Raw genomic sequence first — 14,449 nt, 5'->3', positions numbered from 1 at the left:
ATATGTGACTCCTTTTCATTCTGTAGGTTGTAGCACCCAGTCGTGAAACTTGCCCCCCAAAAAAATTACATTATTGGGACAGATTATCTTAGCAGAATGAACAGTTAACAAGCTGTGAAAGAGTTCCATTTACCATCTTTAAATGTAACCATGTCCTCTTTGATGACTGGATATCAAAGACACTACATCAAAATTCTTATATTCATGGTTCTTATTATGTTCCTGTACTCTTTAAAAAAACACACACACACACACACAAAACCTACTACAGGCTGGGAACCCAGGAGGCAGAGGCAGGAGGCTCTCTGTGAATTCCAGCTTAGAAAGGTACATAGTTCCAAGCCAGCCAGGACTCAACAGTGAGACTGTATCAAAATATCCCCCACCTCCAAGAAAACAAAAGAAAAGTATTACGTGATGTTACTCTTTAGCGGGTCTTCTGCTAGCTATGCTATTTCCAGTGTTTTCTCCCTACACTGATGTTGCTCAGCAACCACTACCATATTATTCACCTTACTCTACTCTCTACTGCTCAAATGCTCTCCTTCCTACAATTGCTCCACTCTAGTGTTTCTGAATATCTCTGTTCCCTAAACTCATTCTACAATGATAAACTTGCATCTTTTTCTTTAACCTTTTCATAAAAGCTCTTCACCTTTCTCACCTTGCATTTCTACTTCGTTACGTAACTTTTGTTGCTTCCCCCTAAATTGGAAAAAGAGACCAACTACTAAAACTAAATCATAGCTTTAATACTCTTACCTCTTCTAAAGTGCTGTCTCCCATTTTACCACCACTTTTCCCATGAGCCTTAAGAATTTCTCTGAGTCCAGTACCTGCCCCATGTCGAACCTAAAAAGCATGAAGCAAATTTCAAATGTCAATGGTTTAAAGAAGCCAAGTTCAACTTATCATTAATATGAAAGTGTTTTCTAGTCAGCATTGATGTTACAGAAAACATCTACTAAAACCTAACCAGGTCTGTCTGTCTGTCTTTCAAGACAAGGTTCTACTCTGTAACCCTGACTGATCTGAAAGTTAGTATGTACACAAGGCTGGCCAAGAACTGGCCTGTCTCTGCTTGGATTAAGGGTATATACCACCCCTCCTGGCTTATAATAAAGTTTTTAAATAACATGAATTTTGTACTGGGACACAAAGAAAGCAAAACAAATGGTACTTATAAGACTATGTTTTTCTTTTCTTTTGGTTTTTCAAGACAGGGATTTTCTGTTTTAGCCCTGGCTGTCCTGGAACTCACTCTGTAGACCAGGTTGGCCTTGAACTCAGAGATCCTCGTGCCTTTACCTCCCGGAGTGCTGGGATTAAAGGTGTGCACCACCACAGCTGGCTCTAGAACTGTGTTTTTCAACTAAGACAAATTATATATATTAATTTCACTACCACTTTAGTTATATGGAGGTTTTCAAGTTGAACAAGAAAATGGTTATTCTCCAACTCTATCCTATTTACACCCTATAAATCTACCTGGTTCTCACCTCCATCCCCAGTCTCTACCTGGACTTAGAACTAAACACAAGGGAAAGAAATTTCCTTATGTTGTCCTATATAGCCCAAACAACAGTATTTGAGAAGTATATGCATTTAAAAACAAAAGTGGTCAAGTGCCAAAAGAAGAGAATTCACACAGGATGTCTAATGGCTAGTGCTTTCTTACATCCCGTGGATAAATCACCATCGTCTTCTCAGACGAGGATACTCCGTTACATGTTATCTAAAAGACGGAAAAAGCCATTGACACTACACCCATTTATTTAAAATGCTATCTGAGCTAAGACTTACTTAACTTTAAAAGGTACTCACAGCAGGATCCACTCCCCTTTTCTTTTCTCCTCTCCCCTTCTCTCTCTTTGGAGGATCATACCCAGGCAGGATATCATACATGCTAAGCAAGTGAGATACTAATAAGCTATATCCCACGGCCTCAAAGCAGGTTTGTTTGTTTGTTTGTTTGCTTAAAGAAAATCAAGGGCCAACTAAAGGTTTGAGACAACCAATAAATAATCAAGCAGAGGCCTTCCCCCAACCCTTGCCCCCATCTTTTCTGCATTCTGGAACATGTTTGAAACTTCTTTGAAGAAATACTTTGGAGGCTAAATTATTTCTGAAACTGATTGAAAACTACTGCCCCATCTACAGCGATACCACTTTGATTTTTTCTGGGGGGGTGGGGATGATCTTGAAGTTTGAGCCCAAGGCCTTATAGATGATAAACACATGCTTCTTCTATATACCTAGAAATTACCTAGGCCCTGAAATTACTTTCTTGGTAAGTCAAAACTGCTCAGGAAGTTGAGTCAGGAATACCAGAAGTTCAAGGCAAGTATGGTCTACAATAAGACTGCCATCCTACTCTCCAAAAGTTGTCCATTTTCAATGAAAAGGAACTTTCCTTTAAACTGTCTAATGAGAAAAATACAAGTCTTTATGGCAGCCAAAAGAATTTTTAAACATGAATAATGTGCTTTGGAAAATAATTTAAAGATGAAAAGGCTTTTTAAAAATCGAAATTTTCTATTTGAAAGTCAAACTTGGTGTGGTGGTGCACACTTTTAATCCCTGCACCCAGGAGGTAAAGGCAGAGGACTCTCAGTCTAAGGCCAGCCCAATCTACACAGTGAGTTCCAGGTCCGCCAGTTTACATGAGACCCTGTTTCAACACCACCCATCCTATTAGAGGGAGGAGAGAGAGACAGAGACAGACAGACAGGACATACCCATATACACGAGAGAGGGGAGGGAGAGAGGGGGAGGGGGAGAGGGGGAGAAAGAGAGAAAGAGGGAGAGAGAGAGAGAGAGAGAGAGAGAGAGAGAGAGAGAGAGAGAGAAGAATGGAAAAAAGAAAAAAAAAAATACAATATGCCCTAAGTCCTAAGAGACCTGAGGGAAAAAATAGGAATCCCAACAAGTTTATTACTCTCCTTGGCTGAGAGGAAGATGCCTTACCTCCCAGGAGGGATTAAAAAGGTCGTTGCAAAGTTCTTCACAAAAACTTTCCAAAGGCCATTCATTTGTCTAAATAAGAAAGATACAATTACTACTAGATCAAAGCTCTGGATTTAACAGCCTAACAACTTAAGAAATTTAAAAAGGTGTGTTTATGTGCAGCCTAAATAAATGTTTTACTAAAGTATAACATGTTTACTAGTAAAATTTCTCTTGGTTGACAAATTATACAATAGTCTCAATGTATACATTTAAGAAACTTATAAAGGGGCTTGGAGAGATGGCTCAGTGGTTAAGAACACTGGCTGTTTTTCTGGAGAACCCAGGTTCAATTCCCAGCACCCATATGACAGCTCACAACTGTAACTCCAGTTCCAGGGGGTCTGAAACCCTCTTCTGGCCTCCAAGGACACCAGTCAAGCAAGTGGTACACAGACATACATGCAGCAAAACATCCATACATATAATAATAATAATAATAATAACAACAACAACAACAATTAAATAATAACAACAACAACATTTAAAAAGAAAGTTATAAACAACTTCAATATACCTCTTCAATTAAGGAAGAACATTCTGGAACATTATCAATCAAGACTTTGGAATCATTTGCAGTCTGATTAATAACAACATTTGCTACTTTCCGCCTCTTTTCTTCTGGTTCTCCATCAGTGCTGTCATTGCTAAAAAAGAAGTTACCAGTTTTAGCAGTAAATGAAGGAAAATGCAAATGTTCCACAATGTGTGTCAGAAAATCCACCATCTGCACGGATGTGTTAACTTGCTGCTGTAGCTTACTTAACAATCTTATGTCAGGCTGGAGAGATGGCTCAGAGGTTAAGGGTACTGACTGCTCTTCCAGGGGTCCTGAGTTCAATTCCTAAAGACCACATGGTGTCTCACAACCATCTATAATATGACCTATTGTCCTCTTCTGGCCTGCAGGTGTACATGCAGACAGAGCACTATATATATAATTAATAAATAAATAAATCTTAAAAACAAAAACAAACAAACAAACAAAAAAACAACTGAGAGTGGTGGCACACGCTTTTAATCCCAGCACTCAGGAGGCAGAAGCAGGTGGATCGCTGTGAGTTTGAGACCAGCCTGGTCTACAAAGTGAGTCTAGAACAGCCTAGGCTACACAGAGAAACTCTATCTCAAAAAAACCAAACCAACAAACAAAAACAACAAGAACAATAAACCTTACATCAACTAAAATTAACTCATTAATATTTTTTTTAATTTTTTATTATTAATTTATTCTTGTTACATCTCAATGGTTATCCCATCCCTTGTATCCTCACATTCTTCCCTCCCTCCCCTTTTCCCCTTATTCCCCTCCCCTATGACTGTTCTTGAGGGGGATTACCTCCCCCTGTATATGCTCATAGGTATCAAGTCTCTTCTTGTAACCTGCTGTCCTTCCTCTGAGTGCCACCAAGTCTCCCCCTCCAGGGACATGGTCAATGTGAGGCACCATAGTACGTGAGAAACTCATATCCCACTCTCCACTCAACGGTGGAGAATGTTCTGACCATTGGCTTGATCTTGGTAGGGGTTTAAAGGTTTAACCGCCTGTATTGTCCTTGGCTGGTGCCTTAGTTTGAGCGGGACCCCTGGGCCCAAATCTGCCTATCATAATGTTCTACTTGTACGTTTCTAGGATCCTCTGGATCCTTCTACTTTGCCATTCTCTCATGCTTCTCTCATTTAAAGTCCCAATAGGATGTCCTCCCCTCTGTCCCAGTTTCCTGGTAAGTGAAGGCTTTCGTGGGACATGCCCCTTGGGCTAGTATGCAGATATAAGTGAGTATATACCATTTAAGTCTTTCTGATTCTGGGTGAACTCACTCATTATGATAATTTCTAGCTCAATCCATTTATCCACAAATTTCGGGAATCCCTTGTTTTTAATAGCTGAGTAGTCTTCCATAGTGTATATGTACCACAGTTTCTTTATCCATTCTTCTACTGAGGGACACTTAGGCTGGTTTCCATGATCTGGCTATTATGAATAAGGGCTGCTCTGAACATGGTTAAGCAAATTTTCTTGTTGTGTGCTGGAGCATCTTCTGGGTATATTCCAAGGAGTGGAATACCTGGGTCTTGAGGAAGCCCTATTCCCATTTTTCTGAGATAGCACCAAATAGATTTCCAAAGTGGCTGTACTAGTTTGCATTCCCACCAGCAATGAAGGAGTGTTCCTCTCTCCCCACATCCTCGGCAGCATGTGGTGTCGCTTGAGTTTTTGATCTTAGCCATTCTGATGGGTGTAAGATAGAATCTCAGAGTTGTTTTGATTTGCATTTCCCTGATGACTAAGGAGGTTGAGCATTTCTTTAAGTGTTTCTCAGCCATTTGATATTCCTCTGTTGAGAATTCTCTGTTTAGTTCCAAGCCCCATTTCTCAATTGGGTTATATGGTTAGGGTGGTGTTTAGCTTCTTGAGTTCTTTATATATTTTGGATATTAGACCTTTGTCAGATGTAGGGTTGGTGAAGATCTTTTCCCAGTCTGTAGGCTGTCGCTTTGTTCTCTTGACAGTGTCTCCTGCCTTACAGAAGCTTCTCAGCCTCATGAGGTCCCATTTATTAATTGTTGACATTAAGGCCTGGGCTATTGGTGTTCTGTTCAGGAAGTTGTCTCCTGTGCCAATATGTTCCAGGCTCTTCCCCACTTTTTCTTCTAAGTGACTTAGTGTCTCTGGTTTTATGTTGAGGAACTCATTAATATTTTCAACAAAATATAGCCCACTATTCTCTGAGTTGGTGAATTTTTCTTTCAAATTGAATTTTAAAGTTTATATTTCATCTCTATAACCTGTTTCCTTTCTTTTATCTTAAATTCTTTTAACCAAACAACTAGCCAAACATGACATTAACTTTTTAGGCTTTTCCAACCTGGAGAAAACTAATCTGCCAAGTAATACAATATATTCTTATTTGCTGAAAGAATATGATTAAAATTGTACTGTAATGGGGCTAGAGAGATGGCTCAGAGGTTAAGAGCACTGGCCATTCTTCCAAAGGCCTGAGTTCAATTTCCAGCAACCACATGGTGGCTCACAACTGTCTATAGTGAAATCTGGTGCTGTATGAAATGTACTGTATTAAAAAAATTAACAAAAACTTCAAAAATATACAGAAACTGACCACAAATAAAAAGTATACAGAAAATTTGAAAAAGAGCTGTTTAATAACTTGGAAAAATTACAAAGGCTGGCTTAATAAGAAATATTATAAAGGAAAAGGCAAATAATCTGGGTGTCGTGATACACCCCTTTTAACCCAGCACCAAGGTCAGCCTAGCCAACAAAGGAATGAAACACAAACTATCCTTACACATCATTAAAAGAACTGAAAAGGAAGCCAGGCATGGTGGTGCATGCCTTTAATCCCAGCACTTGGACGGCAAGCAGATATCTGAGCGCATTAGGCCAGCCTGGTCTACAAAGTAAGTTCCAGGATAGCCAGGGCTACACAGAGAACCCTGTCTCAAAAAACCAAGAATTGAAAAAGTAATGCAGTTTCAAGTATAGTTTTACTGTCTCTAAGTCTCTCCCTCTCTCTACATGTTTGTTAGTTTGCTTGTTTTTCAAGATTGGGTTTCTCTACACAGCCCTGATAGTCCTAAAATTAGCCCTGTAGACCAGGTTATCCTCAAACTCAATGAGATCTGCCTGCCTCTGCCTCCTGTGTGCTGGGATCAAAGGCGTGTGCCACCACACCTGGTGCTCAAATAGGGATTTCTTTGTTTTTGTGTTTTAAATTTAGCTATTTGGGCTGAAGTCTTTTGTTTGTTTGTTTGTTTGTTTGTTTTATTTTTCAAGACAGGGCTTCTTTGTGTATCCCTGGCTGTCCTGTAACTTACTCCATAAACCAGGGTGGCCTTGAAATCAGAGTTTTGCTTCCCAAGTGCTGGGATTAAAGGGGTGTACCACAACCCAGTTTGCGTTTTATTTTATTTTTTATTTTTATTTATTTTTTTGCTAGGGGAGGAGTGGTTTGAGACAGGTTTTTCTGTGTAGGCCTGTCTGGCCTGGAACTCACTCTTTAACTATTAAACATTACAAATACTTTTTAGCTTTATCTGAATTTAAAGAACAGAAGTACTATATGATCTACAACAAAGACCTAATTGTGTAGACTTTGCAATATTTATAAATTCATCATTTAAACATCTCTTGAATACCATTATGGGCTGATTTAATAGACAGGTGCTCAGGAATCTATAATGTAGCACACCGTTCAGAGACTGATCTGAAAGGTGCTGTTTTGAACTGGCTACCCTTTGAGGACAGATAACACGCTTACTAATTCATGATACATCTGAAGACAATGACTCTTATTACAAAGCTCTTTCCTACAGAAAGACTAGGCCAGCAAGTACGGAGTACCTTGCACTGTTTAGCACAGCCCTGAGTTGAAGAACAGGGGTAACGCCCTCACAGCGCCTTCCCTTAAGAAGAGCATCCCTCTCTGAATTCATTCTCATTTGATGCAATTCAGCCATCCTGAACATTCATAGTGAAGTGTATACATCCCATGACTGGAATGCTCTCACCTAGTAGGTCTTCAATCTTCATGTGAGACTGAAAAGTCACTAAGAAAAAAAATCTACTCCGATAGATTTTTCTGGAGAAACAATCTCATTCCCCAGTAACAATAAATACTCTGTCCTGAGTAAAACAACGGAAGCAGCACTACTCAAGTTGAACAAAGGCATCAAAAGTTCACCTGTATACCAAGCACACCTACTGCTTCAAGTGAGTAAGCAGAAAGGTTACTACCTCTTCTCATTTGGTTCCACTGCATCCCTGGATCTCTGTTTCGCAAATAACTTGGCCATTCTTTTAGCTTTGTTCTTCTGTCTATTACTCATTCCTGCTCGGAATTCTGAATCAATCAATTCAGCTGCCTGGAGAGTCTAAAAGGGCAAAACAGTGTGTTTCAACTGTCAGAAATTGAAATAAATACCAATAGTTTCAATCTTAGGAGAAAAATGTATACAAATTTTAATACAGAGATATTAACATTCTTTTTAATAATACTACACCATTTTGTACCATGATTTTACTTGCTCAGCATGTACTTTATCAACTGAACCATTTCTCCCTGAAATTTCTATATACTGAAGTACTGTGTGTCCACTTAAGCCATATTAACCTTTCCCCACTTAATGTAGCTTAGTATACAGTATGTGTATGTTGAACACATTTATGTGTGTAGTGTATGTGTTTGTGTGGGTGTGTGCATGAGTGCTCTCAGGTGTATTCAGCTATCCTGAACACTACATAGTCAAGGAGTTTACATCCCATGACTGGAATGCTCTCCCCTTGTACATCTTTAGTCTTCATTTGAGGCTGAAAATCACTAAGCAAAAAATAATAAAAATAAAAACAACGCCGGGCAGTGGTGGCACTTGCCTTTAATCCCAAAACCCAGGAGGCAGAGGCAGGCATATCTCTATATTAAGTCCCAGGCCACCCTGGTCCATAGAGCAAGTTCCAGGACAGCCAGCTCTACAGAGAGAAACCCTGTCTCGAAAAAAACAAAAACAAAAACAAATATTCTATTCCTATAGATTTTTCTGGAGAAACAATCTTATTCCCCAGTAGCAGCAAATACTCTGTCCTGTGTAAAATAAGTCAGGCCATATATGCTGGAACACTTAAAATCCTAGCACTTGGAAGGCAGGAGGAGGATGAGAAAGCCAGGGCTATTTAGGAAGACCTTGTCTCAAAAACAAAAATAGTATACCTTTAATCCTAGCAATGGCAGAAGGATATCTGTGAGGTATAGGATAGCCAGAACTACATAGAGACCTTGGCTCAAAAAATAAATAAATAAAACTTTAAAAATTTTTTTTCTTAACTGCCTCATTTCCAACTAAGTCTTATTTTATAACTTTTCTGTGCTATAGGTATTATGTAAATGAATAGTCCTAACAAGTAGAGGGTTCTGAAGAGCTGAGATTTTAAAATAATCACAATATCTCAGTAAAAATCTCAGTAAAAGATGTGCCAAAAGAAAGAAACAAAGAAAGAAAAGGAAAGAAATAATTTTAGCCGTAGGTGACTGACTGGTCCAGTATTCCATCATCAACTTAGCCATATGGCCCTTTCCTCTTAGCCACTCTCTATTTGATCTTTTTCTGTTCACTGAAAACACTATAAAAACTACATAAGCAAAAACACCTGGGAGCACTCATATATACACCAATACAAACATACACTACACACATTAATGTGTTTAATCTACATATACTGTCATACTAAGCTATATTAAGTGGGAAAAGGTCAATATGACTTAAACGGACATACACAATACTTCAGTATAGAAATTTCAAGGGAAGATGGTTCAGTTAATAAAGTACTTGATAAGCAAGCCTGAAGACCTGCATGAAGGCCCAACACTCATGCAAAAATTTCAGGAATGATACACAAGTAAATCTAAACAGAAATAGAAAAGTTTGTGTCCCTAAGTTAGTGGTAAGAAAACACTTTGGGGGACTGGTGTTTGGTATTCCTGCAGAAGATTTGAATTTGGTTCCCAGAACTGGCATTGTAGCTTATAGTCATCTATTGACTCTTATATCATGCTTGATTTGTTCATTCAATTATCATATTACTACATTTTTATTCTTGTATCCTATTTTCCTCTTTATTTTTAGAACTATGATCATAGTTCTAAACATTTCTATTATCTTCATATCTATGATAGTCCTTTTCTCATTCTCCCCAAAAATGACTTTTATCCTCCATTTAGGAGAGAAAATTACTTTTATTATCCTTGTAGGCCATAGGCTGGTCTTCTGCCTGTGGATCCTCAGCTTAAGAGGTGAGCTAGAGCAGTACTAAATAGCCACGAGTAGAACGAAGCACAGCATTTCTCTTCGCGCAGTTGTGTAACAAAATGAAGCCACCCCTTTGTGCTGTTACTTGCAATCAAACAACCCAATGTTTTACCTACAGATTGTTTGTTTACGAGGGCTGCTGCAGTTGGGGTATAATCCAAGTCTTCATCGTTGAAGAGCTCTTCAGTACTCATTCCAATTGCTTCTCCCATATTAAGCCCAAGTTTCTTCTGTAATAATTTCCGTTGGCGTGCTATCCTCTCTTTAGGATCCACTTCACCTGTAAACAGGAGGGAAAAAAAAACAAAACTATTCCCTCCAAATCACTTAAAAACTTTTTTACTAGCCAGGCATAGTAGTGCACACCTTTAATCCCAGCACTCAGAAGGCAGAAACAGAGGATCTCTCTGAGTTCAAGGCCAGCCTGGTTACAGATCGAGTTCTAGGGACAGCCAGGACTACACAGAGAAAGCCTGTCTCAAAAAACAAAAAACAAAAATTTTTTTAAAGGAAAGAAGGTTTTTACTATGCAGATCAAACCACTACAATAAGAAAAATGTATTTAAAAAACACATTGTCAGACATTTGCTTGGTTAATTACAAGTGGTACCACATGCCTGTAATTGAAGCACTCAGAAAATTGAGGAAGCAGTAGAGGGCCAGTCTAGGCTACACAGTGGAGTTCTAGACCAGGCTGGAAAGGTAAGACTCTCCATTTAACAAAACTAGAGCCAGGCATGCCAGTGCGTCCCTTTAATCCCAGCACCTGAGAAGCAGAGGCAGGAGACTCTATAGCTGGAGGCTACTCTGATCTACACAGTAAATTCTAGGACAGCCAGAGCTACACAATAAAACACTGTTTCAAAACAAACAAAACAAAAACTAGAGCAGGCAGAGTGGTACTCAGAAGGCAGAGGCAGGCCAACTAGGTCTGTTACGGCTGACTAATGAGACACAATCTAAGAAGGAAAAAAAAAAAAAAAAAAAAAAGAAGGAAGGAGGGAGGAAGTGAGGACAGACAGAAAGACAAACAGGAAAAAGGCAAGCAGGCAGAAAGGCACACAATAATTATGACAATAATGATGATGTTAAAAATCTTTTGATGGGCTGGAGAGATGGCTCAGAGGTTAAGAACACTGTTCTTCCAAAGATCCTGAATTCAATTCCCAGCAACCACATGGTGGCTCACAACCATCCATAATGACATCTGGTGCCCTCTTCTGTCACGTAGGCACACATGCAATCAGAATACTGTACATCTAATAAATAAATAAATCTTAAAAACAACAACAAAACCTTTTGTAATCCTAGCCACCTGGGAACATGAGACAGGAGGATCATCATATAAAGTGAGACCTTGTGATGATGATAAAGAGAGCTGGGATAGAAGACGGGGAGGAAGGAGGAGGAAGAGGGAAAGGATCAAGAGAAGCAGGTAAAGACTAGGACCTCGTCTGCCCAACTGAACAAAGTATACTTGGTCATTTAAATAGCCAGAAAACGTTATTGCCTGTCATCATTAGAAAACTGTGTCCAGCCGGGAGCATGGCACATGTCTATAATCTTCAGCACTAGAGGCAGGCGGATTTCTGTGAGTTTGAGGCCAGGCTGATCTACATATCAAGTTCCAGGATAGCCAGGGCTACAGGGAGAAGCCCTGTCTGAAAAAAACCAAAAAGCAAAGGGGGGGGGGGGGCGGGGGGGGGGAGAGAAACTGTGTCCTAATTAGCAAAACATTTTAAGCTTTTCATGAGATTCTACTGTTGCCCTACTGTCAGTTATCATGCACATATGAAATAACATGATTCATTCCAAAGGAAATAAGTCTTTTTTTATATAGCTATACCTTTTAACTTCTCTGAATGATTTTGGCAGGCTATAATACCAAAAATCTAGATTGTTTGACAGAAAAGGATCAACAAATAAATGCTTATTCCAAAAACATTCCTTTATATGTTCTGAGATGGTACACCCCAAACAACAAAGACATCTCAAGCAAAAAATCTAATCCTTCAATGAAAAAAAAAAAACAGTACAACAGAACTATACCAAAGGTGTCATTTCAAAAATAAAACTTAAAGGGCTGGAGAAAAGGCTTTGAGGTTAAAAGCACTGACTGCTCTTCTGGAGGATATACATCTTAATTTTTTGAGACAAGGTCTCCTTATGTAGACCAAGATGACATAAAACCCATAGAGCTCTATCTGCCTCTGCCTCCCAGTCTTGTCTTTAAGAAAGTGCTGTTTTTATATAAAGCTTTAAAAAAAAAAAAAAAAACAACTTAGCTGTTTTAGCTTTTAAAATTTTTATTTACCAGAGCAATGGTGACACATGCCTTTAATCCCAACACTTGGGAGGCAGAGGTAGGTCTATGTCTGAGTTTGAGACCAAGCCGGTCTACAGAGTAAGTTTCAGCACAGCCAGGGCTACACAAAGAAATCCTGTCTCGGAAAAACAAACAAGCAAAATGTATTTATTTACAGACAGGATCTCACTATGTAGCTGGCCTGAAATTTGAAGATCTGTTTCCCTCCTACACTTGAGATTAAAGACGCATGCTGCCACACCTTATCTACTAATTAAAACATCTCATTGTATATGTGTATGGGTACTCCCTGTCAGCACAGGAGAAACTCATCCACAGAGCAACAACAGTGCTCTAGATGCAATCAAAGACAAGTTTTTACAGTTCACAATCTCATGAACCACACTGAGATCAAATATTCTGCAACAGAAAGCAGAAGGCTGATTTACTAGGCAAGTCAATAAAGGTGCTTATCACCAAACCTTACAACTTGAGTTCAATACCTAGATCCCACCCAGTGGAAAGCAAGAACTGAAAATTCCTCTAATCTCTACACCATGCTACACATGCCCCTGACCTTACAGGCACACACAGAGTGAGTAAATAAATGGCCAAAAAAAAAAAAAAAAAAAAAATCAATTTTCACAAAAATCAAAATCATACCACTATCATCTATCACTTATAATATTCCTCTGTAGCTCTGTCTGGCCTAGAACTCACTATGTAGACCAGTGGCCTGGAACTCAGGATCCGCCTGCCTCTAATGGGATTAAAGATTTTGATATGCATCCTGTCCTGCCCCCTCCACCACCATGCCCCCATCCTTTTGGGGGGAGGGGTTGAGACAGAGTTTCTCTGTGTAGCCCTGGCTGTCCTAGAACTTGTTATGTAGACCAGGCTGGCCTTGAACACAGAGATCCTCCTGCCTCTGTCTTCCACAATCTATACTGGTTCTGATTGCTGTATCTTTAGAACAAGCACTGTTGGCTACGTTGTCAACCTGTAAATCACCATACACAAAAACTTCAGTCAATTTACATTTGATGAGTCCTTATATATTAAATAGCACACCAAATTATGTATTAGTTTTAAAACAAAATTTCAGGCCTCCAGGACTACTACTAACCTGATTTTTCATCCTGGACTTCAAATTCTGCACCAGCAGAGCCCAAAAGCGATGCCCCGTGCTGCAGCAATCTGCATATATCAAACCTGTCAAAGTTTAGTCGATCTGTAGTAGATGAGTCTTCCATAGAGCTCTCCGTGGGGTCTAGATGAAGTTTAAAAATATTATTTGACTATATAGTCAAAAATGCAGAATGAAAGAACATGGCATATCATTACTTACAGTATTGGCTAATAGTTAAGAAAAGCAAAGAAGTAGGAAAACTAGTGTGATTTATCTACAACTAGTCCTTAGTTATCTGTAAATTAGTTATTGACTTGATGACTTCACTTTTACAAACCATCAGAATGGAAAGTGGGTTCATGTGCTTCCAACCATGAAAGCATATTATATGAAGAAATCTTGTTGACATATATGTTAAATATTATACTTTAATTTACTGTTTAAGGATGAAAGACCTCCAGAGTTACAGCATAGTTTATTGTACTACTAAATCAGAAGACAAGCATGCACAAAATGCATTCATAAATAAGTAGAAAACTTTGTCTCTCCCTATGTCCGAGGAATAGGCAGCATATGAACAACCACTCATTCAATAGGACTTGCTTTCCATACTCTGATTGTAACCTCATGACAAGCCACTGAAATTAAACACTCATTTGTAACCCAGGAATATCTTAAAAAAAAAAAAAAAAAAGAATATCTTCAAAATGTTCTGCATTCTCCCCCAAAAAGGTCAGCTACAAATGCTAAACTATAGCTGCTTACTAACACAACTGTTAATTTGACATTTGCAGTCACTCATTGTAAACCCTAGCCCTGCTTAACTTTAAAAATACAAAAAACAAACAAGCAAAAAAATTTACATTTTCTAGTAATGATATGCAGTCTTACTATAAATTAATGCTAATATAACTAGTTCAATAAAATGAGCTGCACTGTGTCTATCCAACAAGATAATTAGGCAAAGTGTGCTGGAAATAAGAAGGTTCTGGGTTTACATTTGATAAAAGGCAAATTAATACAAAAACTCAAAATAAAATATCAGAAAATAAAAGCAAAAACGCTTTCTTTTTTTTTTTTTTTTAATTAGTTTTTTTGAGTCAGGGTTTCTCTGTGTAACAGTCACAGCTGTGCTACACTCGTTCTGTAGACCAGGCTGGCCTTGAATTCACAAAGATCCACCT

At 38.7% G+C, this 14,449-nt stretch overlaps 1 protein-coding gene across 1 annotated transcript; it reads right to left on the bottom strand.

Moving 5' to 3' along the window:
* Positions 1-245: 245 nt before the first annotated feature.
* LOC127186402 (TATA-binding protein-associated factor 172-like) lies at positions 246-13,404 on the bottom strand. The gene is made up of 6 exons (XM_051142791.1): positions 13,263-13,404; positions 9,948-10,111; positions 7,766-7,902; positions 3,524-3,653; positions 2,968-3,036; positions 246-852 (listed from the first exon to the last, which is right to left on the bottom strand). The coding sequence occupies exons 1-6, from the start codon at positions 13,387-13,389 to the stop codon at positions 742-744; spliced, it is 738 nt and encodes a 245-aa protein (XP_050998748.1). The 5' UTR covers positions 13,390-13,404; the 3' UTR covers positions 246-741.
* Positions 13,405-14,449: the final 1,045 nt, after the last annotated feature.

Source organism: Acomys russatus, unplaced genomic scaffold, assembly GCF_903995435.1.
Source record: "Acomys russatus unplaced genomic scaffold, mAcoRus1.1, whole genome shotgun sequence".
Taxonomy (NCBI): Eukaryota; Metazoa; Chordata; class Mammalia; order Rodentia; family Muridae; genus Acomys; species Acomys russatus.
The sequence above is the reverse complement of the archived record's forward strand: the minus strand, read 5'-3'. Positions and strand labels throughout refer to the sequence as shown.